This window comes from Syngnathoides biaculeatus, chromosome 9 (genome assembly GCF_019802595.1).
Source record: "Syngnathoides biaculeatus isolate LvHL_M chromosome 9, ASM1980259v1, whole genome shotgun sequence".
NCBI classification, from domain to species: domain Eukaryota; kingdom Metazoa; phylum Chordata; class Actinopteri; order Syngnathiformes; family Syngnathidae; genus Syngnathoides; species Syngnathoides biaculeatus.
Genome location: NC_084648.1, coordinates 11,169,885 through 11,195,897, shown reverse-complemented (window position 1 = coordinate 11,195,897; position 26,013 = coordinate 11,169,885). Strand labels below are relative to the sequence as shown.

At 38.8% G+C, this 26,013-nt stretch overlaps 1 protein-coding gene across 2 annotated transcripts in view; it reads left to right on the top strand.

Moving 5' to 3' along the window:
- The window catches only part of coro2aa (coronin 2Aa), a 34,667-nt gene extending 12,419 nt beyond the window's left edge, over window positions 1–22,248 (top strand). The window contains exons 2-13 of one of the 2 annotated variants that reach the window (XM_061830746.1): window positions 316–528; window positions 10,274–10,474; window positions 11,173–11,289; window positions 12,737–12,886; window positions 13,395–13,574; window positions 15,021–15,137; window positions 18,021–18,125; window positions 18,719–18,815; window positions 19,745–19,857; window positions 19,940–20,030; window positions 20,884–21,089; window positions 21,702–22,248. In XM_061830746.1, the coding sequence (XP_061686730.1) occupies window positions 10,274–10,474; window positions 11,173–11,289; window positions 12,737–12,886; window positions 13,395–13,574; window positions 15,021–15,137; window positions 18,021–18,125; window positions 18,719–18,815; window positions 19,745–19,857; window positions 19,940–20,030; window positions 20,884–21,089; window positions 21,702–21,845 (1,521 nt within the window). In that variant the 5' untranslated portion in view covers window positions 316–528 and the 3' untranslated portion in view covers window positions 21,846–22,248. The remainder of the gene's footprint in view (window positions 1–315; window positions 529–10,273; window positions 10,475–11,172; window positions 11,290–12,736; window positions 12,887–13,394; window positions 13,575–15,020; window positions 15,138–18,020; window positions 18,126–18,718; window positions 18,816–19,744; window positions 19,858–19,939; window positions 20,031–20,883; window positions 21,090–21,701) is intronic. The other variant, XM_061830744.1, reaches the window with a different exon arrangement.
- The last annotated feature ends 3,765 nt before the right edge of the window (window positions 22,249–26,013 follow it).

Genomic DNA, 26,013 nt, shown 5'->3' with positions numbered 1-26,013 from the left:
AGTCTATTTTATTCAAGTAGTATTATGACTTTATTCCATTAGAATTACAACTTTTTTCTTCTAGTATTAAGACTTTATTCCCACAGTATTCTGAGTTTATTCCTGTAGTTTTAAGACTTTATACCAGTGTTACTCCAACTTTGTTTCCGGAGTATTGCAACTTTATTCAATTTCAGTCCAGTACTATTACAACGTTGTTCCCATATTATTATGTCTATATTCCTATAGTCTTACAACGCTTTTTCTCTCTCTCTCTTTCTCTCTCTCTCTCTCTCCCTCTCTCTCTCTCTCTCCCCCTCCCTCTCTCTGTCAAAGGGAGTGTACACACTCGTCTTCCCTCCGCTTGTCCACACACGCATTTGCCTTCACGCTGAGTGTGTCTTTAAAAAAAAAAAAAGGCGGCGGCAGTGGATAAAGTGGAGATAAAGTCAATGTTTCTTCTGCCCCGTGTCGATCCGCTTTGCCCCGGAGACATAACAGATCGGCCCTCAAGGACCCCTTGCCGCTGGTCCCCCACCTTCGGTCAGGGTGAGTCTCGTTCTCCTCCCCGAGTGAGCGCTTTCATGTCCTGGTGTGACAGGTCACTGCATGGAATTTGGTGTTGGCTTATTGATCTTTTAACTCTACTGGATGGTGAGTCCGCAGCTGCACTTTTTCCTCCTAGAGTAAAACTCTAGACGGGGTTGGACAAGATGAAACGCAATTCTGTAATGCCAACTTTGGTTGTGTCATCCTCAAAACGTTGCGCCGCAGGCACACTTTTGTTCCGGCTTCTTCCTGAAGTTGTCACTGAATGTGGAATGCTGTCCACATCATTGACAAGAACAATAACTGGTTGGTCTCTTGCCACCATGGTCCGTGGTTTGGCTTCTAACATTGTATGAAAAAAAATACTTTTTCATTGGGTTGACATAGTACCATAGTGGTTAGCATGTCTGCCTCATAGTTCTCAGATTCTCAATTCAAATCTTTGCTTAATTTTTACATGTGCTGGTGTGGATCTTCTCAAATCATCTGTCCCCATTGAAATGGATGGAAATCCCATTAATCTGTTACAGGCCCCCTACACCACGCACATAAAGACACCAAAACCCCAAATTTTGTATTTTTTAATAAAGAACATAACACAGGATAATGTTGTACTCTATATTTACCACCAGGCAGTATAGTTTGTCTGTATGCTTTTCCTTTCAGACACAAATGAATAGTTTCACAACATAGTAATACTACTAATGTTAATCATTATTCATAGATGATTATTCTGTGTGTCGGTTCACCGTTTGTGTTCAAATATGCAGGGCTTCCAAAACCACAACTATCGATCCTAATAGGTAACATGATAATTTGCATTTTCCTTTTTATGTCAGGATTAAGCTTGTGAGGCTTTGTTCTGGCAGGTCACGCAGACAGTAAACTTCAACTGCGAGACTTGGGAGTGGTGTCAAATACCTGGAGGCGTCCCTTTTTTTTTTTTGATTAATTGTTCACTATTTTTCAAACAGCTGCTTATTGTGAAGTGAGTTTAATTGCGTTTAGTGCCTCCGTGCAGCACTCCTATCTCAAGTTTGTGCTTGCAAGTCACCGCAAAAATGTGCCAGTCCGTTAGTTTTTTTATAAATTGACCCAAGTTTTCAAAAGTTTTACAAATCGATTGCTCGCTTTTGTAATACAGTTTTTAAGAAATACAAGGTATGTGTTTTTTTTTTTTTTTTTTCTATTTCATGAAAAGTTATGGTTTTGGAGATTCTCTGTGAGGATTCCACCCAACAGTGACGATATTTACCTCCCACTTCTTCATTTCTTGACCAATTCAAACCATTCTAAATTCAGTTCAACTCATTAACGGCATCTCGGGAGTTATTCCCAAAATGTCCAAATTTTCACAATAAAATTCTCAAATCAAAGAGATATTTGACACACATTCACCTTCTTTCACATTTCTTAACTATTCAACTCTTCAGCATTCACCGCATTTCAACAGAAGCTTTTCATTTGCTTTATTTAAACTTCCTTTTCCCTTGACATGTTTTAAATATATATTTTTGAAAAAATGTTTTCCGTTCCAGACAGTCATTATCCTAAAACACGACTTCTGCCAATCAAGCTGCCTGCACCCGCCCTGTGCGCTCAGTCCTGTATGCGTTAATCATTACATCTTTCAGTGTGTTCTTTCAGCCGTATGCTTGTAAAAAAGTACTTTATCTGATCATGGATGAAGGTAGACGCCAACAGTTATTCAAACACAATCTGAGAGACTCAAAACAAGTTGAAGCTTTTATGAATAACACAATTTTAAAAATTACTCTACCATGCTGACGTAGACAAGGTTGCCTTCATGTGATTCAACATAGTAACGGAAACATCAAAACACTACACACAAATCCTTCCGTGTAGTTCATACAGAATAAGACACAAAATTGTTGGATCCGTGAATAATTGACGTCCGTTATAATTGCAATGGTTAAAAAAAAATTAAACTAAAGAAAATCTTGAATAAGCAAGAATACACAAGCATAGAGTAGTTTCAGGAGTGGTTCTCTCTGCAGAAAAAAACAACAAAAAAAGGGAAAAAAGGAAAGAAATTTAGAAAAAAATTGAAATTTGTGAAATCTGTGGGTGCTGCACCACGACTAATTGTGGAACCGCTGTATTCGAACAGAACTTTATCCTCTGCAAAAAAAAAACGATGAATATTACTGTCTTCTTTGTGAATATGCGCATGTACAGTATATCTCATAGTGCCCCGCGGTGGCCAAGGTGCAACACCAGAAAGATCACATAATTAATTATAGCATGAAATCATGATGCACGAGTTTTGTGGGGGATTGTAATGTATTAATGGCATTAGCTATTCAATTAAATGACCACTGTACATTAAAAATTATTTTCCATGTGGTCTAATTTCTTTATGTGCTATTCATAGATCACAAATGGAGGTAGAAAAGGCAGAGTGCCGGGTTGAGTTACTGCATTCTTTGTTAGTGAATTTTATATAAAAGTATAATCCAGGGGGAAAACTGCAAAATTGACAGGTTCACTTGGTCCCCGGTGTCATTTATTCAGAACGGCAATACATGCAAATGTGGGGAAATCGCAAAAGTCTATGCACTTTTTCTCCTAGAAGCAGCTGTTGGATTCGATTGTCAGTTATCCAATTACAAAAGGCCAGGACTCCCGCTAGCACTTGTAGTGGAAACCCATCTTGATCAATGACCTTCATGTAACCCTGACACATCATCAGTGTTTTCCACGTGTTTGTCTTCTTTTTTCTTTAAATTTTCATCATTTTTGCAGCTTGTGCCATGAAACTTTGCCAGAAATATAAAATTTTTTTCCGTTTTTTTTTTAATGTACCTTCATGCCCAAAAAAGATGTCCAGAGGGATTATTTGGAACTCCATGAAATATGAACACACTTGTATTGGAAATGTTTGACGTATCCAAGAGTCTATGCACCAGCAATGCCACAACACACTTCTATTTGTTGAATAGGAATATAACATTGAATAATAAATAAAATACCCCTCCTTGAGCCCTCAGATTATCATGGTGGAACGATTTGTGTGTCCCTATGATGCTAGGAGCTAAGTTGTCTCTTAGGGTCATCCACAGAAAAAAGCCCCTCTGATGAGTTTGAAATGCGGATCTCGGTTTCCCTTGCCTCAAAGCGGGTTACCGGGGGCTCCCTCTGGAGCCAAGCCTCTGGTGGTGGGGCTTGAAGGTGAGCGCGTGGTGGGGCATGGCCAGGCACGGCCCAAAAGTGTGATGTGGATAACGTGGGTCCCTGTTCCAATGGGCTCATTATCTGTGGTAGGGGCCATAGGGGTCGGTTGCAGTGTGTGCTGGCCGGTGGGCGAAGCTTTGGCGATCCAATCCCCAGTTCTAGAAACTGGCTCTAGGGACCTGGAATGTCACCTCTCTGGTAGGGAAGGAGGCCAACTCAGCCAGTGATCTCCAACTCTCATTGGAGTGGTTCGCAGCTGAGGGTGAAGTGGCTTGGATGAGAATCATCACCTACAAATCTGTGACCATTTTCAGTCAGAAAAGCGTAGCGTGCCTTTTCCATGTCAGGGATGAGATCCTGCCCCAAGTGGAGGAGTTCAAGTATCTTGTTCGTGAATGAGGGAAGAATAGAACAAGAGAAGATGTGGCTGGGGCATCTGATTCAAATGAACTCCCGGACGCCTCCCTGGTGAGAGTTTTGGCCATGTCTGAACAGAAGGAGACCCCGGGGACCAATCAAGGACACGCTGGAGAGAGTATATCTGTCAGATGGAATGGAAGTGTCTCGGGATTTCCCCGGAAAAGCTGGATGAAGTGGCTGGGGAAAGAGAAGTATGGGTGTCCCTGCTTAAGATCCTTCCCCCTACAACCTGACCTTGGGTAAGCGGTTGAAAATCAATAGAAGGATGGATGGATGATTTAAAGTGATTCACAACAGATTTAAAAAAACTATATTGATTTTACTTTATAGTTTTTGTATGAATACTATTTTTTTCCATAAGGGTGAAGAGAAGAAAATTTGAGACAGGCACAAAGTATAGCACCTGTACATTCCGTGTCTTGGGGGTTTAACAAAAACACAATGTGAAAGGACAAGGGAGGGAAGGTTGGCTTTTTGGATTAAAGGCTGCACAAGGTCACCGTTGTTTGGATTGGGAGTCCTGGCCGACAATTGGATTTGTCTTATTGATGTGGGTTAGCAGAATGGAAGCGTGCTATGTGTAGCCCCGCCCGACTTAGCACTATGTTGACATCACATGTAAACTTTGAACTCCCCACAACTGTTTGGCCAAGAGAGGCGTGGCCGCCCGTGTACTACATTATGACTTGCTTTAAATGGGGTGTGCTCCATATAGTACTGCAGCATTATCCTAGACAGACGCAGATGTATTGTACACTCCTTTACTTCTTCGCTTTCTGAGCCAGATGTGGTCAAAACATACCGGCATAAATGAATACATCAAGGATTATTTTTGCTCTTTTTTTTGATCTGTGAGGAGCCATGTGTAAAAATAGCCACATTGGTGTTTTACGTCATCAGGATCTCAGATGGGCCGCCCGCCCACCGCTGAGACTGCAACATCCAAGCTACTATTGCCTCATTATGACCTGCTTTTTAAGATGGCATCTAAAAATGCATACTGGTTTTGCTCACTATTGTGTACTTATGTTTTAATAGAAAACAGGATAAAAACTGTTGACTTGACTGTTGATACAACACAGAGAAACATTTAAAAAAAAAACAGTCTGAAACGGTAGCTATAGGGTTTTGTCTAAAAATAAGGAAAATTGTCATTTTTCCTGCTTTTTTTCCCTTTACCCTTTTATACAAAACTATCATGGAGGAAAAGCAGAAAATTGCTGGGCTGACCCGTTTGAGTTAACCAACAACAATGCAGGAAAAAAATGCTGTCTTTTTAGATTCTCAGTCATTCAGGTCATGGTATTCTGCAAAAGTTTTAATCAAGGCAACTGGATTGTTCTTGTTTGTTGAAGACCTTTAATCCAAATAGTTTCTTCAGTTCTAAATTTTCATTGTAGAGTCTTCTTATGCTTTCGGCTTGTCCCGATTAGGGGTCGTCACAGCGTGTCATCATTTTCCATCTAAGCCCAATCTCGTACATCTTCCTCTCTAACACTCACAGTCTTCATGTCCTCCCTCACAACATCCATCAACCTTCTCTTTGGTCTTCTTCTCGGTCTTTTGCCTGGCAGCTCCATCCACAGGACTCTTCGACCAATATACTCACTCTCTCGCCTCTGGACATGTCCAAACCATTGAAGTCTGCTCTCTCGAACCTTGTCTCTAAAACATCCAACTTTGGCTGTCCTCTAATGAGCTCATTTCCAATCCTATCCAACCTACTAACTCCAAGCCAGAACCTCAACATCTTCATTTCTGCTACGTCAATTTCTGCTTCCTGTTGTTTCTTCAGTGCAACCATCTCTAATCTGTACATTATGGCCTCCTTATTTAATGCTCCAGAGGGCGAGATGTCCCATGGTAGGGATCACCAATAGGGTGACGTCTTTTGCCTGGCTGGTTAGTGAAATGACCATCCTCTGTATATATGTCATATATTTTTTTTATATTGTTGTCCTTTAAAAAAAAAATCCTTCTTCTTGAGATGCAAATGAACTGCTAAATCTGGACCTAAAGAAGCTGCCCGCATATGTTGCACCATGCACATGCCCCGCTGCACAGGACATTGCCAGGTTGACCAACCATTCCGTGTCAATCGTGTTTTCATGAAAAAGACGGAAAATCGCTTGGTCGACTAATAACTTCCATGCCAGTGCTGTGTATACAGAAAGGACACGCAAGAACTCCATTAAAAGTGCCAGATCGCCTTCTACCCCATTCTGTGTCGGTGCTTTTAATGGAAAATAGAAATGCACCACACAAGATGAAGAATTGCCAGGTCGACCCATGACTATAATTCCATGTCGATGCTTTTTATTCAGGAAAGCATCTAATGCACACACCCAGTATAAAAGCAGTGAACACGGTGATATGCTGCGGAATATTCAAAATCCTGTCTCTTCATCAAATCCCATGGTTATATAGTCTTCATAACTCTTTCCACCGACCCCTTTTCATTATTTTATGTCAATGAACACAACACAGCACTCATAAGCATTGAAAGATCTGATTAATGTGATTCCAGCTGTATGTCGGGTTGCTCCAAGAAGTGTCTGGGCGTTCTATCTTGGCAGAATCGAAAGTATAAAGATCTGGCTTCTGGTACTATGACCTAAATGCTGTCATGGATTATCGCACATAGCTAAGTGTAAACAAATCTCTGTCAGGGCAAGCTTTCATGAGGCAGTTAAAAAAGGAGTGGAGTAGCTCGTAAGGCTGATTGACCCTTGGCCATATTCAAATATAGGTGGTGGTTTTTTTTTTGTTGTTTTTTATTGCGGAGCAAACCAGGTGGCGTCTCTTTTTACAAGCGAGACTTCTTATTTACCTCCACAAAGGAATGTGTGGAACAAAGTCTAGTATGTTGATACTTCCGCTTGGAAATAGATGAATAAAACCCCACTTGATTCAGTAGGTTGTAACGGACGGGATCGCTTTTACCTGCCAGGGCTCACGAATCTCCTCGGCATGGAGAGGAGACATTCCGGCTTCTCAATGGCAGCCCAAGGCCAAAAGGAGATAGAGGAAACCGTAAATTGAGACTTGAAGCGTCTCTATTATTTTTTTCCTACTTTTTGTGGCACAGTTAATTTGATCTGAAAGTATCACCATTAGCGTTGTCGTTTACAGTAGGACTTGCGCACAGTTAGATTTGTCGTCTTTGGAATTTAGCAACTCCCTGCAACTCCTTTGGTGGGCTGGCCTGTTTCTTCGTATCTCATTCACACTTGACACTGCGCTGGGAGACAAACGAGAAGACAGTCTTGCAGCTGCTAAGTTTTTCCCCTCCTCTGAACATCTAATGACATACTGGCATGGCTCTTGATCTCTCTCTTTTAAGCTCAAGACCCACTCTTAAAGGAGCAGACAGTGGTCCTGATAAGGGCACCTATACTTGTCTTTCTCTTGTTACACTTTCCACAATTTTGACCCTGTGCTGTGGGACCGAGGAACAGGTTGTGGTCCCAATGTTTGGTTGTTCTATTGCCAGGATGATGACCTTGTGTACTGACACCTTTTCATTCATGACATATTGTTTGGCATGAATTGAGCAGATAGTAATCTTAAGTTGTTGCTCATCTATAGCCACCTTCTTGTCTCGTGCCTTATCTCAAGGTATCTACTCCAACTGTTTGACACTGTCCTCAGGACAAACGAGAAGCTAGTGGTCCTGCTGCTGGATTTTTGCTCTCCTCTGACCAGCTCCTCTTGTGCTGGCCTGTCTTTTGGTATTGCTTCCACACTCTTGACCATCTACTTGGAGGTGGGCGAAAGTAGCAGATCATGGTCCAACTGCTGAGTTTTAGCTCTGCTCTAACCCCCCTCCCCCCCTTAATATCTCTTCTATATACTTGACACTGAGGTTATAGGAGAATATAATATTTCTGCTCCTTGGTTGTGTTGCACCTGTTCTGGTGTACTGCCCCACCTCCTGTTATCCCTTCTCCACTTAACACGATACTGGGGGACAAAGGAGCATATTGTGTTCCTTCTCCTAGCTAGGTTGTTGATGTCCTAGGACCACCACTTCTTGGACCGGCCTGTCTCCTGGTATCTCGTCTGCTCTCTTGAGACTGTCCTTGGAAACGAAGGAACAGATGGTCATCCTGCTACTATTTTACTGCTCCCACACACTTCTCGACTGTTCTGTCTCCTGGAATCTCCTACATAGGTTACAGTCCTCCTACGACCACCACCTGGCCTGTCTCCTGACATCTCCTTTACGCTCTTGACACTGCTTGGGGGAAAAAGTAGAGGGGTTCTTGTCAACTACCACATTTTTGTCCTCCTTTGATTGATTTTCAGCATACTTGCTTGTCTCTTGGTATGTCCTCTGCATTCTTGATTCTGTGCTGCAAGACAAAGAAGTAGATAGTGGTCCTGTTGCTGCGTTGTAGTCATCCTATGACACCTTCTGGGGTAGTCATCTATCTCTCTGTATCTTCTCCAAGTTTTTGACACCATGGGAGACAAAGCAACATATGCTTGGTTTTTGGCCTCTTTAACTAATTTACTATTTTCCTGTCTCCTGATATCTCCTCCACTGCTTACCACCCTCATATGACCTATAGGTAGTGTAGTGGCCTGTCTCCTGATAATTCTTATCCACTCGACATTGTACTGTGAGACAAAGGGTCAGATTGTATATCTTCTACTGTGTTGTTGCCCTCCTTTTGTCCCCCTGGATCTCACCTGGTGTCCTGTCCTGTAGCCATGCTCTCGGCACAAAACCTCCTCATGCTACGGTATTGGACACTACAAATGAAATGTAAAACAAGCTCGGAATCATCTGGACAGTGATACACCTACAAAAAATGGTAATATTTTGAGTCATGCTACAGTATTTCTTGGTACACGGAGGATGACAAACATTCTGGATCGGCCAATTTTTTTTCTCATTGAAAATGTGAAAATGACTGGTCCAAGTAAAACATAGTCGTGATTTTTGCACGTCAGTGTCTGTGCTGAAGGTTTTGTAGGCCGCTTGCATAAATTAGAAACTCATTAATTGACAATACGAGAAGTGTTTGAGGTGACTTGGATGCAGTCGTATGTTTTGACAGGTTTCTCCCTGTCAGGACTTAAGTTTCCATGTAAGCAGCTGTTCATTCTCAACGTCTTGTCCATCTAAACCTCCTCCACCCTTTATTCATAAGTAATGAGCATGCTGCAGGCAGCAGGCAGGCAGGGCAGAGTTACCAAGCAGACATGCTGGCTGGCTAGCCTTAGTCCCAGTGGACCAGACTCACTTATCTTGCGCTATAATGACATATGCATCAACTATCAGGTGGGGAAGCTCACTACCCCACACCCTCCTCAAAAAAGAAATCATATACTTCTATTCTTGGAAATGTCCTGTTATCATTGGCCTTTACCTGACTGATTGAATTAGTCGAACAACTATGAATGTCACATAGAAAATTAATTAGCAAGAATGAAAGAAACCACTGAGGTTTCAAAAACGGTTATGTTTGATTAATCCGCACCCTCTCCACACGCACAGACACACAGATGCACTAATGGTTTTCTAATCAGCTCTGCGTGAGTTGTCATACTGGACTGGTGAATATATTATGTAAATGAAAAACAGTCATTGGAAATGTGGTTTTGTATGATGAAGAGATTAAAGACTTGTAGAAAGAATGTGGGATCAAAAACACTACCCTGTGAAACGCCACACACCAAGCAGTCTGGTGTGACATTGGATCTCTCTGTTTAGGCTGCAGTCACCTTGGCATATACAGTATCTTCTACTACTTCCACGACTACTTCTGTTACTGCTATTACCACATATACTTTTACTGCTACTGTTTCTACTATTTCTTCTTAGCTTGTATAGCATTTTTTCTGGGTATTGAGATGCTAATAGTACATTATGATTTCCCACAGTGATCAAATATTTTTGTAATTGGCAACTAAGACTTTACATTAAATCAAAACATTTAAATTGTATCTCTATATTATTTCCATTTTGCAAAGTTAAAATATGATCCTGATTTTCCTAGTTATTGTCTTGTGCTTTCTTGGTGGGGGTATTAAAGTAGTGGAGATTTTTCTTTGTCGTAGAATCTTTGGTTCTTCTTGGACGCAGAGTCTATAAATGGCGTGTCTTCCAATTTGTTGTCAGATGTCATGGCGTCCTCAGTACCGCAGCTCCAAGTTCCGACACGTGTACGGCAAGGCGGCCACCAAGGAGAACTGCTTCGACGGTGTGCCAATCACGCGCGGCGTCCAGGACAACAACTTCTGTGCTGTCAACCCTCGCTTCCTTGCCGTCGTCACAGAGTGTGCGGGGGGTGGAGCCTTCCTGGTTCTTTCTGTTCATCATGTGAGTTTTCATCCCGCAAGATGTTATATTTTATGTATATTAGTTTGGGAATTAACTATCGATACTCTCTGGGGTCATCATTAAGCCTTAAAACGAAGAGTATATCTTTAATAATATCTGCAGTATTAGTATAAGGCTTATTACTAGTACTGTACTAATAAATAATTCTACTTGCTTTTCTTGGTATTGAGGGACTATGCTAAAACTTGAGGAGGTGAGGAAATACATTCATATTCAGAAGCAGAGCCCTAAAATTATTACTATAAATTATTACTAACATTTTATTTGAATGCATTTAAATTTTATATTTGGCCGCAGTCTGCCTTTCACCCAAAGTTAGCCTGGATAGGCTCAGGCATCTCCCCGACCCTCTTGTGGATAAGCGGCTTGGAAAATGGATAGATGGATGTATTATTACCGCTTATGTTCATAATCTTCTTTGCAGATTGGATGTTTGATTTATACATGCCTTGAGATCCAAGTATTAAATATGTTGAAAATATTTCTAAATCAGTAAATATTTAAATAAACAAATTTTTGTCTCAAAGGGTGTTTTGATTCAGTAGTGTCCCTTTAAATGTAATTCATCAGCAATTTATGACGTATTGTAGGGCGAAATGACAGGGTAAGTAGTAGTGATATGATGATTTAACTTGTGCATTTTATTACTTTTTTTTTTTATTATGTTTATTCCTCAGACGGGTAAAGTAGACCCTCACCACCCGCGAGTGTCGGGCCACAGGGGCAACGTGTTGGATGTGAAATGGAATCCCTTCGATGACTACTGCATCGCCTCCTGCTCCGAGGATGCCACGGTTTGGAACTGCACACAGACGTGCACACACAATGCATGCTCCACTGAGGCGTCATTCCCTTGAATATGAGGGAGTAGAGGAAAGATGTTTTTTCTGGTGCCTCACAAAAGGCTTCAAGAGGCACCAGGAATCATCCCACACATTCCTCACAATGTGTTTTACCTCCTCCAAAATCGCATTTCCACTTCGCTGGTTGACTTTCAAATGCGGTTCCAATTATAAAATGTTTTTTCCATTTTGTAAGAATAATAGTGAGGAAAAAAAATATTTTCCATGTTCTTCAGAAGAGTTTTAATGCTACCTTGACTTACGAGTGCAACACTTTTTTTTTTTAAACACAATTATCATAAATCAGCTTTTCCTTGCTGAAATGAATGGAAATGCCATTTATCCATTGCAGCCCACAAAAAATAGTTTTATAAATGGAAAAATAGCAAACTAAAATGTAATCTAATTGTTAAATAGGGTGGCACGGTGGCTCAGCTGGTAAAGCGTTGGTCTCACAGTTCTGAGGTCCCGGGTTCAATCCCGGACCCGCCTGTGTGGAGTTTGCATGTTCTCCCCGTGCCCGTGTGGGTTTCCTCCGGGCACTCCGGTTTCCTCCCACATTCCAAAAATGTGCAACATTAATTGGACACTCTAAATTAGCCCTAGGTGTCATTGTGAGTGTGGATGTTTGTCTCAATCTGCCCTGCGATTGGCAGGCAACCAATTCAGGGTGTACCCGCCTTCTGCTCCTTGACAGCTAGGATGGGCTCCAGCACTCCCCCCGCGAGGATAAGCGGCAAAACAACGGATGGATGGATTGCTAAATAGAATGTAAAGAATTAAACGTGTGATTTGGCCACCAGGTGGCTTTTTAATACAGACGCATCACCAAAGAAGAATTTCACAACTAAATGACTCTGTAAACAGCAATAATATTAGTTGTCTTTTCCCGAAAATTAAGAAATTGTGCCCGTAAGTATTGTTTTCATGTCTGCACCATTTGTGTTATTATGCAGCCTTATAGCTAGGAGCGCTCTTAGCTTTTGTTGCTTTGAAGGTATTTGAGGGCTGGTTGAGATGAGTAGCTTAATTTGAAAGTGTGACACAGAATGAGAGACATTTCTTTTGTAAACTTTTTATGGTGTTTTTGCATGGTGTTAATATTAAGCTAGCAGACTTTCATAAGTTACCTGATTTGGTCAAATACATTGTGTAATTATCTTTGTTTTTTGTTAAAACATTAACTGCTTTGTGTATAATGTCTGGTGCAAGCACTCTGCATTGAATTGTTCACTGTTTGTTGCCACAATTTTTGTGATTGAAGACTTAAAAAAAAAAAAAAAAAAAAAAAATCTCAACAATGGCTAAAGGCCATTGTATATAGCCAAAACAAAAAATATGTAATAGGATGTTTGATAGCTCAAATCTCTTTGTTGTGGTGTTAAATGTATATCTAAAGGTGAAAGTGTGGGAGATCCCCCCTCACGGTCTGCTCAAGAACATGACTGTGGCCTTGAAAGAGCTACAGGGTCACAGCCGCCGGGTGGGCCTCATTGAGTGGCACCCCACCGCCAAAAACATCCTCTTCAGCACCGCGTACGACTACAAGGTAACAAGCTACATCTTGACAGTCTGTTTCAAACTCTACGAGCACGCACTGGAGTATATCGAAATGCAGCCGAACAGGTCTTAACTATTTACCTGAGACGCATTCCTATGATAAAGATCGCCCCCAGCTTCACAAAATAGACTGGGACTGGATACATTTGTCAATCAGTGCCATTTATTTAGAACCCACAAAACTGGCAACGAAAGAAATCAAATTTCATTCATAGAACACATTGAAAAACAACCGCAGCTAAAACGAAAGGAGCTTGTCTTGTGCTCAGTGCAGTAAGATGTGGCAAGACCATTTGGAGATTGGAGGGAGGTGAGAACAGGAGTCATGTGCTCACTCGTTGCATGTTCCAGTTAAGAGGCAAGCGACACCATTTGGAACCAATTAGCGACATATGAGATGGATCCTGAATCGCCCTTGCCTCGTGTCACAAAGCAAGCCAAAGATGAAGGTTTGGCCAGTTTACCATGCTTCATGCGATGTCTCCTCTTACCTCCAGGTGATGATCTGGAACCTGGACTGTCCAGAGCAGGTGATTAAGAATCCCGTGCGGACCATCAGCCACCACACAGATGTTGTACTGTCCATGTCCTTCAACGTGGACGCCAGTCTCATGGCCACCACGTGCAAGGACAGGAAAATCCGGCTCCTGGAGCCACGGTCGGGGACTCTGTTGCAGGTAATCTTAGAATATATGGGAAGGAAGTCTTCTTCAACCATCCTGGCCACTGCAGTTATAGTTTTATACTGAATGTTAATTGGTTTCATCCAGCCTCGGTTATAGCTCTGATACTACCTTTGAATCATCCCTAATTTCATCCCTTTATTTCCGTATTCGTTAATACAGAAAATAAATTGCTTTCCACACAACTTACCGGTAGTAGTGACTCAATCAGGGGTTAAACTAAATATCTTACGGATTCAATTATACTACATTTGAGAGCAAAATATTTCCTGACATTATCCCCCTCGTTCTGTGTCCGTTGATTATTAAATGTCAATTTTGCTTTACGTCCTACGAGTGGATGTCAAATGTTGAACTTTGCGCCATTATTCCTCGTTCCATTTTTCATACTACCTTGCAGAGCGGAATATTTCCAGACTTTATACCCAAATTCAGTTGAAGTGTTTTTAGTGTGGTGTTCATTAAGAACGTCAATTGCTTCCGACACAACAGGGCAACAGAATTGAGTGTCAGGTGTCAGAATTCACTCGTTTTGGATTATCCTTCCACTGCCATTTACACAGAACAGCAACGGCTTTCGACACAGAGGGCAGGAGATGAGGGAATCAAGTGCGAAACATCCCACCTCTGCTATGGCTTTAAAGCTCGCTCTGAGGCAGGAATAGTTTCCGACTTTATCATCATGTTCAGGTTAAGTGCTGCTAATGCAGAAGGTCAATTGCTTTTGACACAACAGGGAGACAGAAGTGAGCTATCAGGTATTAAACTTCACACTCTTTTGGAATATCCATAGACTGTTAAAGCACTGTAGGCAGACTATTTTCTGATATCATCCTACCGATTCCTTGTCAGTCGGTCTTTGTCTTAGTTCTAGTTCTACCAGGGTACAGGTCCTCGAGGGTCGGTAGTGGGGTACTGACATTTTTTCCTGGTGGCCCATTGCAGTTGAAGTTTATTTTTTTCGCGGCAACACCAAACCAGACTGTGATGGATGAACACAGAACTGATCCGATGATTAAAATATAGAACCGCCTCACCAGTTTTGGTGCCATGCCGTGTTTCCTCAGAAGCTGCAGGAAGTATAAATGAGTTAATCGGTTCGGAATGGAGATTGAATTTGACACAAAATGGGGGAAAAGTGAGAATAAGGTGTGAAAGTTAAGGCTGTGATCAGTCTGTTTTGGCCTTGTTAGGACCTTTTCCCAACTTTATCCCCCTCTTTGAGTCGCCATTGATACAGAATGACAATTGATTTTGATACAACAGGGCTGTCCCACGCGTTACGTTGCGGGCGATTAGACGGGGGCATCGACCCCTTCGTTGTCCGCCATTTGGACCGCACGCTCACGTGTGATTTTGCTTCTGACAACGTGTCTGAAACGCTGTGACGTGAGTTACATTTGTGGAGATGAAGTGCGTCTGTGTTGTGTCGGTTGTCAGGAGGCCAACTGTAAGACGCACAAGGCCAGCAAGGTGCTGATTCTGGACAACGTGAACAAGCTGCTCACCTCAGGCACGTCTAGATGGAACGACAGACAAATTGCGCTCTGGGATCTGGTGAGGACCAACGTTCTTCTATTCCGTTATTTCTTAAGAGGGGAGGTATTGGGATTGTACCGGGACACAGGTTGAGCTTGGAATTTCTTGTTCAATCTTTTTTTTTTTTGTTACTCTGGTTTTTTTCTTTTTTTTATTTTGTTTTGTGATATTACGTTAACTACATTTTACTTTATTTTACCCCCTAATTTACTTTTTTTATCAACTTTTTTTGTACTTTTTTTACTACCTTTAAACAAAAAAGAAACCTTATTATGCTAATTCTGTTTTTGACTGCCTTTATTTTTACTTTACCGTTTTACCTTGTTTTTTTTTCTTTTTTTAAAAAAACGTATTTTATTTAACACCATTCTTGGTTTTATTTGACTTAACCTCAGAACTGTGAGGCAGACGCTCTAACCAGTCATCAACCGTGCTGCCAATTTTTCTTTACGGTTTTATTTTAGCACTGTATATTGTTTTATCTTCCTTTATAACTAGCAAAATCATTTCAGTTTTACATTTACTTTGTTTTATTTTAGTTGACGTTACCACCTTATTTTATTTTACTTCACTTTTAGCTTTATTTTACTTCTTTTGACCAAATTATTTTATTGTACTTTTTTTCCCACTTGATTTTACCATTGTTTTTTTTTTTATTTTCCACTAAATTTGAATACCTTATTTTGTGTTATCATAATGTCATACTTCATTTTATTTAACTCAATTTAATACCTTTGATTTTTAAAATGTATTAATTTCACCATTTAACACTTAAAAGAAAATGATCATTATCGAGCGCTCTAAAAGGGAAATACAGCAACATATTTTTAGAGTTCATTTTTGTATTATTGGCTTCATTTTACCACCTTGTTATTCAGTTGCATTTCACTTGTGCCCTGGTATTCATAAATATACATTATTTTTGACACTAGGAAAAATATTTTTCAGCAATTTGTACTGATGTGGACATCTGTCACGTGGCTTCAGTGTCCTCTGCAGATTATATTCCTTTGACCTAATTTTACTTTTGTCTCCAGTGACATCACTTCCGGTCCAGTACTACTAAACCAACAACAGTACTAAATATAATAAACCATATACATGCTTAGCAAGGTAACCAAGTGTCAAATAGCCTCCCTGAGTCAGTACACACCTTGATGTAACGCCTCATTAAAGTCTCATCCGACTCCAGTATGTGGAACAGGAGATGAAGTACTTAGTAACACAAGTCTGACATCTAGTGGTCAGATTTAAGGATACGCACACTTGTAAGTACAACATAACTGCCTTAAAACTACATAGCAGTTTGGCAAATAGTGAACAGTTTGCAAAAAAAAAAGGGACTTCAAGATGTTTACTTTGACTTCATTTACTGTGAAACTAAACTTGAAGAGAATATTACACTGTGTATTGAAGACAACAAATCTTTGGCTAAGGGGAAGTCACTTTCGGTTACAGCTAAACAACAATGCAAAATGATGACCTGCTAATGTTAGCATTGGTAGTTTGAGAAACAACATTCCTGGAAGGATGATATGTTGAGTTTTTCTTTTGGTTGTGTCTGGGTGACAGTGCAGTATTGGCAATGGCAGGCACACCAGAAGAGCAGTACACTCAATTGTATTGCACCTAAATCATGATGCACAAACTGTTCACTTTCTTAGCTTTTGAATGTTATTTTTATGTTTTTATAATGCACACTTTTATAGAGGGTTATTTTTCCTTTTTTTTGGGGCGGGGGTGTGTATTTGCAACAGATTAAGGGCATTTCCATTCACTTTAATGGGCAAAGATGATTTGAGGGAAAAAAAATGCTTTGCGTTACAAGCGTCATGGAACAAACTGAACTTGTATTTCTACGCACCACTATATTCGTATTTTAGTACAGTGCAGTATAGTGTAGTAGGGGTCAGTTGGTGTTTTGACATGCAAAGAAGATTATGTCCAAAATGAAGGATTAGCGATTGAGTGTTTTTTTTTCTTTTAACTCTCTCTCCCTCCTGCACAGAGACTTTTTATATCAGACCGTCGTTATTTATTGGTCGTATTTTCCCACTGCACTTAATTGTAAATATGTTGTATGTGTGTTTTGTTTTTTTTTTTCATCTGTTTTGAACCACCATACTTTTTTTTCAAATTACCACCTTTATTGTACTTTACTTTTTAACTGCCACACTTTTTTGATTCACTATATATCCACCTAATTTTATTTTGCTTTTTAAGCAGCTTTTTTCGTTTTTTTTTTTTACTATTTTACTGCCATACTTTTTCTAAAGAAAGTATGTGTGTAGTTAATTTTTAGTTTTTGGGGTTGTTTTACAATTTTTCTGTCTTGTATTTATCCACCAGGGTTTTATTTCACTTTTATAAGCACACCGTGCTTTGTTTTATCTTTTTATTTTGGCACATTACGACCTTATTTAGTTGGATTTTTTTTTCAGCTGACAGTTTTTATTTTAGTTGGTTTTACAACCTTACTTTTTTTTTTTTTTTGCATATTTGTTTTATTTCACTTTTTAACACGTTTTTGTTCTTTTATCCTTATAAATTCTTCTTTGTTTTTTAACTATTAACTTTTATTCTGCTTTAATTTATTTTAGGACATTATTTTTTTTAACTGTTTTATTTTACTACATAAAAAAATGTAATTAAACTTTCTTTAACTTCCCACCCATTGTTTTAGTTCAACCTTTTGCTTTATTTTACCATGTTACATTTTTTTTCTCCAATACTTTGCTTTATTTGACTTGATTTTACTGGCTTTCTTGTGGCTATGAAATGATTGATTTTTTTTTTTTTTTAATGTAACTGTGTTTGCCATAAATGTCAGTTTTCGTATTCAGTGCATGAAAATTTAGTAAATAAAATGAAGTTGTTTTTTTTTTGTTTTGTTTTTTTAAGGATGACCTATCAGTGCCTTTGTTAGAGGAAAACCTGGATGGTTCGTCGGGGTTCCTCTTTCCGTTCTACGACCCCGACACACACATGCTGTACCTGGCTGGAAAGGTGAGCATTCCAATTCTGAAACAAAGAGAATTATATGTTGTTTTTTAAACAACCACTACAAGCAGCCTCCACCAACCATACAAAGGAAAACAGCATAGTCAAATAAGATAACAACTAAATCAGTGATGGGGGGGGGGGGGGGTAAACTAATTACATATAATGAGATCATGTCATTCAGATATAAAATGTGTGTAATTTAAATCCATTATTACTGGAAGAAAATTATCAATTCAATTACAATTCCCATTACAGATTTTGACAATAAGACACCTCCTTGTTGCACTCTTAAGTAAACTTCAACCAAGTGTGGCAAAAAAACAAGCAAGCACACTCAACCTTTTTTCAAATTCTTACATATTATTTTAATACCACATGACTTTTAACTGTCCTGTTACACTTTATTGTGAAGTATACTTCTCTGTATATATTGCCTCTTTCAGTGGGTTCCCAGAAGCTCACTCGTATGGCAAATTATACCATTAGACCATGTGACAATTCATAATGGGGAAAAGTTTAAGTTGGGGTAGTAGCCAAAGTACCGCTGTACAACCAAACACTCTGAGTTGGCTGAGACGCGCTCATGTCTCCTGCAGGGAGACGGGAACATCAGGTACTACGAGATCAGCTCTGAAAAGCCATACATCCACTACCTGACGGAGTACCGCTCCAATTTACCTCAGAAAGGGATGGGTAAGAAACACACCACCCAAATCTTATCTGAGCACCATTGAAGCTGCATGTGTGTCAGCAGTGTTTGAACATTCAAAATGGATGAAAACTGACCTTTTAGGCTCCGCATATTAGCAGAAAATGGGCTATCTCTTTTTTTTTATAGTAATATGGTGGGGTTTTTTTAAGTTTAATTTTGACCATTTCTTGGAGGATTTTGAGTGAATTCCAACTTTTTTCTGATAGTAAAATTTATATTCTTCTATTGTATTGTATTCTTTATTCTTATTGTAAGTTTTTATGAACATGACTTTTTGTTTTTTGTTGTAATCCGAATTATTTTCAACGACATTAAGATATTTAGTCTTGTAAAATGTGTAGTTTATTTTTGTAGATTTAAGTACATTTATTTTTACAATTATATTTTTTATTTCTATTCTTGTATTATTACATTAGATTATTAAAATTTTGAATCCATTAAGGAGAAATATAAAATATGTACTGTGTATATTAAGAAAATGTAAAAAAATAAACATAAAACATAAAATAAAAACATAAAAATATATATTTTTTTGCAATTTGCATTCTTGTAAAACTTTGACTATATTTGCAAATAATCTGACTTTTTTTTTCTCTTAAATGTAAATTTTTTATCCATTCTTGAAATATTTTAATTTGAACGTCTTTCTATAATCTTGCCACAAAATGAATGTTCTGTCTGTTCATGGTGCGTCTTTTTTTTTTGCTCGTAACATTTTAAGTCCATTCAGGTGAAATACTAAAATTATTCAAGACAAATTTTATTCATTCTTCATAGAATTTGATTTTTTGGGGGGATAGAAATATGATAAAAAAAATCTCTGAACTGTTTTGAGATCATTCTTGTAGACAAGCACTCACTGATCATAGATAATAACAAAACTGCACTAACTTTCATTTCCTGCTGTCAGGTGTGATGCCAAAGCGAGGTTTGGACGTGAGTTCATGCGAAGTGTTCCGGTTCTACAAACTGGTGACCATCAAGGCCCTCATTGAGCCTCTGTCCATGATCGTCCCTCGCAGGGTAAAAAGACAAAAGAGGGCGTAGGCATTTCACGCCGGCCGCCAGTGGTTTTAAGAGACGTGTTCTTTTGTGGCGTCCGCAGTCGGAGTCGTACCAGGAGGACATCTACCCGATGACGGCGGGCAACAAGGCCGCCTTGACTGCGGACGAGTGGCTTACCGGCATCGACCGAGGTCACTATCATTTTCAGGATTACCTTTTATTGTCATTGCTTTTTTTTTTTTTTTTTTTTTAACCAATACTTTATTTTTAAATTGACTTTCTTTTTATAATATTTCCTTTTTCGTGGTATTTTTTTCAAAATGTCTTGGAAATGTAGTTAAGTACTATTTTGTTTTCCTCATGGTTTTATCTTAACTTCTTTAGGGGGTTGGGGTGGGTAAAAATGTGATTTTTATTCTCAAAATATTTCTGACCTTTTCTATTTCTTCTTTTTCATGTTTTCTATTTCTAGTAATATTACAATTTTCTTCAGGGCAGACTTTTGTGCTGTACGTTATTGCTTTTTCTCGTAAACTTTTTTTTTTTTAATCGTCACAAATATGCGATATTTTTCTAGTATTTTTTTGGGGGGAGTGGAGTCATTTTTGTAAATTTGTTGATGTAAGGAATAGTTTAACATTTTTTTTGTTGCTTGTAAATTTCTTGTTCTCATTGCTCATTTTTGGGCATTTTATTTTTCTTGTATTTTTTAACATTTATTCTTATAGCATATATATATATATACATATATATATTTTTTTCCCTCAAAATATTTCAACATTTTTCAGATCCCCCCCCATTAAATTACAAGTGACAATCTGACTTTTTTTTTAGCTGTAAAAATTAGTTTGTATTCATATTTTTTCAGATATTAGACATTTTTACTCCTAATATTATTAATTATATGATTATTATGACTGTTATTTCATTCAACATTGCTTTGTGGAGCCAAATTTTTCCAAGTCTTGCAACTTTATCTGTGGTACTGGATGTCATCGGTGCTAACTGAAACATTTCCCTCTCTTTGCATCGTCTGGCGGGCAGGCCCTGTGCTGATGTCGCTGAAGCCGGGCCACCCCACGGGGGAGTCTGACGGCGAATGCGAGAAAGATCAGGCGTACATCCGAGACCGGCTGATCGCCAAAAATGGCGGCAAGACGGACAGCAACGGCGTGGCCGGGAACGGCGGGACGACTGTTAGCAATGGGCAAGACTTCCTGCTCTGCTCACCGCCCAAGACGGAAAACGAGGTAACGCTAAACTCTCGTTGCCCGGGTGACGTCACGTGGGCGTGGCCTTTGATTGGCAATCCAGAATGGGTTAACTCCACTCGTCATTTTGCAGGAGATTTTTGTCTTTAGCGATTTATAGTTTATTTTCTCCAGGATGTGAATGGATAAAATGTCAATTAAATTGTTCCAAAAAATATCTAAATATGGTAATAGAATGAAGAAGCGCTGCACCACTAACCAAACTAAAATGTTTATTAAATCATTACAAAAAAATAAATAACAATGTTAATAAAATAGTAAATAATTGTGAAAAAATCATCTTATATAAAATAATATATTTTTATTTACAAATATAATACCGAATTGTTCATTGTTGGGGAAAATGTAACTAGCAAATCAATACTTTATTTTTAAATTATAGAATTTATGGTATTAGGATTTTTTTTTATTGCTCCTATCAATTAATACCAACCAGCAAGCTTTTCCCTTTGACCGCCAAATGAATATCGGCTCCAAATATCGGTTATCGGTTAAAAAAAACACAGCTCAATGGTTACTCGTCAGTCGAGGTAGGACGACGCGCCGGTCCGGAACGCCACGTAATCCCCGCGATGTCGATGTGGTCCGCAGCTTCGCGTGAAGTTCTACAAGCAGCAGGACGAGATCCGGCGGCTGGTGGATCTTCTCCACCAGCGAGACGTGCGCATCAAGCAGCTGGAGCTGGAGATCAACAACATGAAAAACTCACAGCAGAACTCACTTGAACACTTTTAGCAACATCGTTTTTTTTTTTTTTTTTTTTTTTTTTAAATATGCAAGTCCTTCCTATAGTCGCCACACACACACACACACACACACACACAAGGTGCACATATTGTTGATGTAAATACACTCAGCGATTCTCACCCATACGCTTTTTATGAACTTTGCACGTTTATCTTGTATCGCAGCTATGCAAATTTTTTAAGCTTTTTTTTAATGCTTTTTATTTGCCGAAAGACAAAAAAGGCAACGGTTTCCGCTGGGGGGGAAAAAAAAGTGATTGTACACAATTTTGTTTATGTCAATCTTTCAAAAAGTACACGGAAAAGAAAAAAAATAGTAGCTTGAAAAAAGTTGTGAAGTGTAATTGGTAAAATTCACAACCATTCTTGTAAAAAAAAGAAAAACGAAAATTCCCATAAACCTGACTATCATTCAAAATTTGCAGTCTAAATTTGGATTGTATTTATACTCTTTCAAATACCCCAAATATTCCCATATTTGTGTTATACTAAATAGAAATACTAAAATTTTTTTGCTTGGTAAATTTTGTCCTTACAAAACTTGGACTATAGCAAGAAAAACATTTTGCCGTAGCACAACGTTTTCCATAAGGTTTATTTTATTTTCATTGATACAAATGAAACCGTTGACAACGCTGAGCTTCCATCTTGACTTTTTTTTTTTTTTATTATTTTTGAAAGATGATTTGACTTGTTTTTTAATCCACTCTTTTAATAGCAAACTTTTGTACACGCGGAGGCCAAATTGTGCATCTTCATGCTTTTCTCTCTGGCGTTGGTTTGCTGAAATCAGGAAGTCGAGGTGCTAAAATGTACGCGCGCGTCTTTCGGATGAATGCTGCCGTGTTTCCTTACTGTGAAAGAAAATAAATATAAATATATTTAAAAGTCGTCAGTGAGCACCGCTTGTTCGTTTCCCTTTGACTGTTTATCTTGGGCGGGGCATCTGGTTAGGGCGTCGGCCTCACAGTTCTGAGGACCGGGGTTCGAATCCCGGCACACACCTGTGTGGAGTTTGCACGTTCACCACTTGGGAGGTTAAGCGGCACAGTAAATGGATTGATGGATGTTCATCTTTGCAGGAATAAAGTGTCACACTTGTCAAAATGCCTTCTCTGACATGCTATAGATTTCATTCATTACTTTTTTTTAAATCAAAAAGTGATTTTTGCTGTACAGCAGCTTTATCTTAAAATGTTTCATATGTTTTCATATTCCGATGTTAAAAATTTTAAAATTGAAATTTGTTATACCTGATAACCTGGAATATTTTCTGATACTACATTTTTCCTGGTGAATTAAAAAAAAATTCTAGTAAAATTTAAGTTGTTTCTCACAATATTGCATTTTTTTTTTCGTCTGCAATATTTGGTGAATTTTCTACTTTTTTCCTCATCAATCACATTGATTCAGAGTGTTTGATACAGTTTCATAAAAGTTGGAAAACCTTAGTCTCAATGTTTTGTATTTTGTTTTTGTAAATTGCACTTTATTCTGGTAAGATTTATTCTTAGGATTATAAAAAAAAAAAAAAATCCACCCTCATACATAATTTTTTTCTGGCCTAAAATTGCAGTGGGGGCCCTGGAGTGGCTATCTTGTCAAGTCCCTCAGACCAGTTGTACAAGTCCGTCATACAGTTTTTCCTTTGTCATTCTTTCGTACCCGAATTATGAGTTCAGTTTCCACTCGTAGTGTTCAGAATTGTTCCTCGGAAATGGATCATTCTAAAGATTTTTTTTTTTTTTTAATGGAAGGGACATTTTAAATGCTCAAAAATCTCAATTTAATGAAGTTTAGCAAGGGAAACACTACAATCCAAAAGAAAATAAAAGTACAGTATTTTAATTGAACATGAGAACAACATAGAGGAAAAAAAACAAGTGAGGAAAAGGAATACTCACTCTTGACGTAATAGAAAAGTTCACAATTGTTTGCATGAAATGTAAAAGAAAGATGTTCCAACAAAAAGGAAAGTATATAAAATTCTCAAGTCACAAAAGTTGAAACCTTAAGTCCCAAATGTGTGACATTAATAACTTGAAAATATTCTGTTAAAATGAGAAATGATCAGGTCAAACATTCCTAAAAAAACAAATAAAACAGAGAATAGGTTTTGGATCCGGAGAGAAAGATCGAATGGCTGATGTCGCTAATAATGAGGTGGCTAATGTCCTAGGCTGGGCTAATCTCGCTTGATGTTTGTTAGCACCAATTAGTTAGTTAGTTCATTTCATCCAATTCATTTCGGCCTTTTAGTTGGTACTACGTTTCACACAAATAATGAAAAGAGAAAAGTGCAACAACGACCTGATAGTCCGCCTTTCCTGAGGAGCAAAAAAGTCCCGATTCCTCACATCTTTTGCTTGTACTGTTAATAGTGTTGCACAACGGAATCAAACATTACCTCAGTGATCACGAGACACCCCGAACAGCTATCAATGTTTTGCTTAACTGTCGTTATTCTAATTTCATTTTTCTCAGGGCTAAAATATCCCCCCTTTCTGAGATACGTCCCCCTGGTGTGGCTTTTCCCTTCTCCGAATGAAACACAAGTCAACTCAGTTCGTCTTGACCTCGTTGATCAAATTCTCCCACTGTTACCAAATTTAAACTTTTGTTGTTAGCATACGCTGTTTACTTTGCTTTCAAACATCGATAATATTGTGTAATAATTTCCAAATAGATGCTGAATTAAGTAGATGGATTACAGTACTTTAAAAACAGATATCTTTTTATAACTTTTCTTTTCACAAGTGTTGACTATTTCTTAAAAATAATCATATATGCATAATGACCTTTTTATTTTATTTTTTTTACTTGTACTACTCTAAGCTTTTACACGTTATATATTTTCAAATGAGCATTGTAGTGACAACTTTCTGCGTCTGGTGGTTGAAATTTGGTGTTACATTTGTACTCTCTGCTTCCATCTCGTGGTTGAGACTGAGCATTACAATTTTTGTCTGGTTTTTAGACAAAACATGACTGTTCACAACCATTGCCAGTCGCTAAACATGCAACCCGATTAACGATAGTCGTCCGGTTTTATCCATCTTCGTTCTTCCCTCCATCAGTACCGGGGCTTCCTCAACACATACCGTACCGGTTCGTGTTCCTACTTCGATCAAAAAGGTAGGCAAAGTTGACTTCCAAAGACGTTTGGCGCAAAAGTTCTGCCCTGAAACTCCACCTAGACAACGACAAAAAAAAAAAAAGGTTTTGCCCAGAATCATATTTATGCTTCAAACGGACGCAGTATTGGGCCAATGATGAACTTTAAAGGAGCGTCTGTGATTTTTAAGACACTATTTGATGTATAAATGTCTATACAACATGTGTATGAGCTGAATGATAATTTATTTTTTGTGCCCCTTATCTAAAATGGTAATCGCTAGCACGCTAATGCTAATCGCGATTGGTAATAATTTAGCATTTTGGGGTCTCAAAATATGGACACCAAGTTTATACTAAAACACAGCACCAACTTGCAGCTAAAGGATTTAAGTCAACCCCGCTATAAATTAATATAAAACTCATGTTGGCAATAACAAAAAAAAACAAAAAACGTTTGTAATAGACTATTTTGACTGACGTCACACATCTTCCGATTTAGAACGCGGGCGCCATATTGGTGAATTCAAGTAAACAGTAACTAAGCAGGAATCATTTCAGAAAGGCGTATGAATGCTATGTTATCGTTTGCTCAAATGAAAGTGGGCGTTTCCAAAGCGTCTTTCTTTCGACTGCCAGCTGCGATCAAGAACCAGTGCGAGAAAACGGAGCAGTTAGCAACCAAACGCCGACATCTGTAGCTGTCTCGTATTAGCAGAGCCGATCTAGCAGCCGAGTTATTCCCTTACGTCCGAGTTTTCTCGAAGCATTTTGTTCTTGGTTAAGTATTGGATACCTTTGACACCCCTGGCCTACGTAATACTCACGTATAAATGCAATGCATGTCTCCAAAATCTGTTTTTTTTCCCTGTTTTATTAGAATAAGTTTGCAAAAACGAGTTACCGCACTGCTAGCTGTTTCGTGAGTCGAGCTCAAAAATGTAGCCGTGGAAGCTGAGAAAAAGGTGCGGGCTCCACTTGGGACTCGTCCCGGTCGAACCTCTCTCTCGGTAACAAAAACAAAAATAATAATCTACATCTCT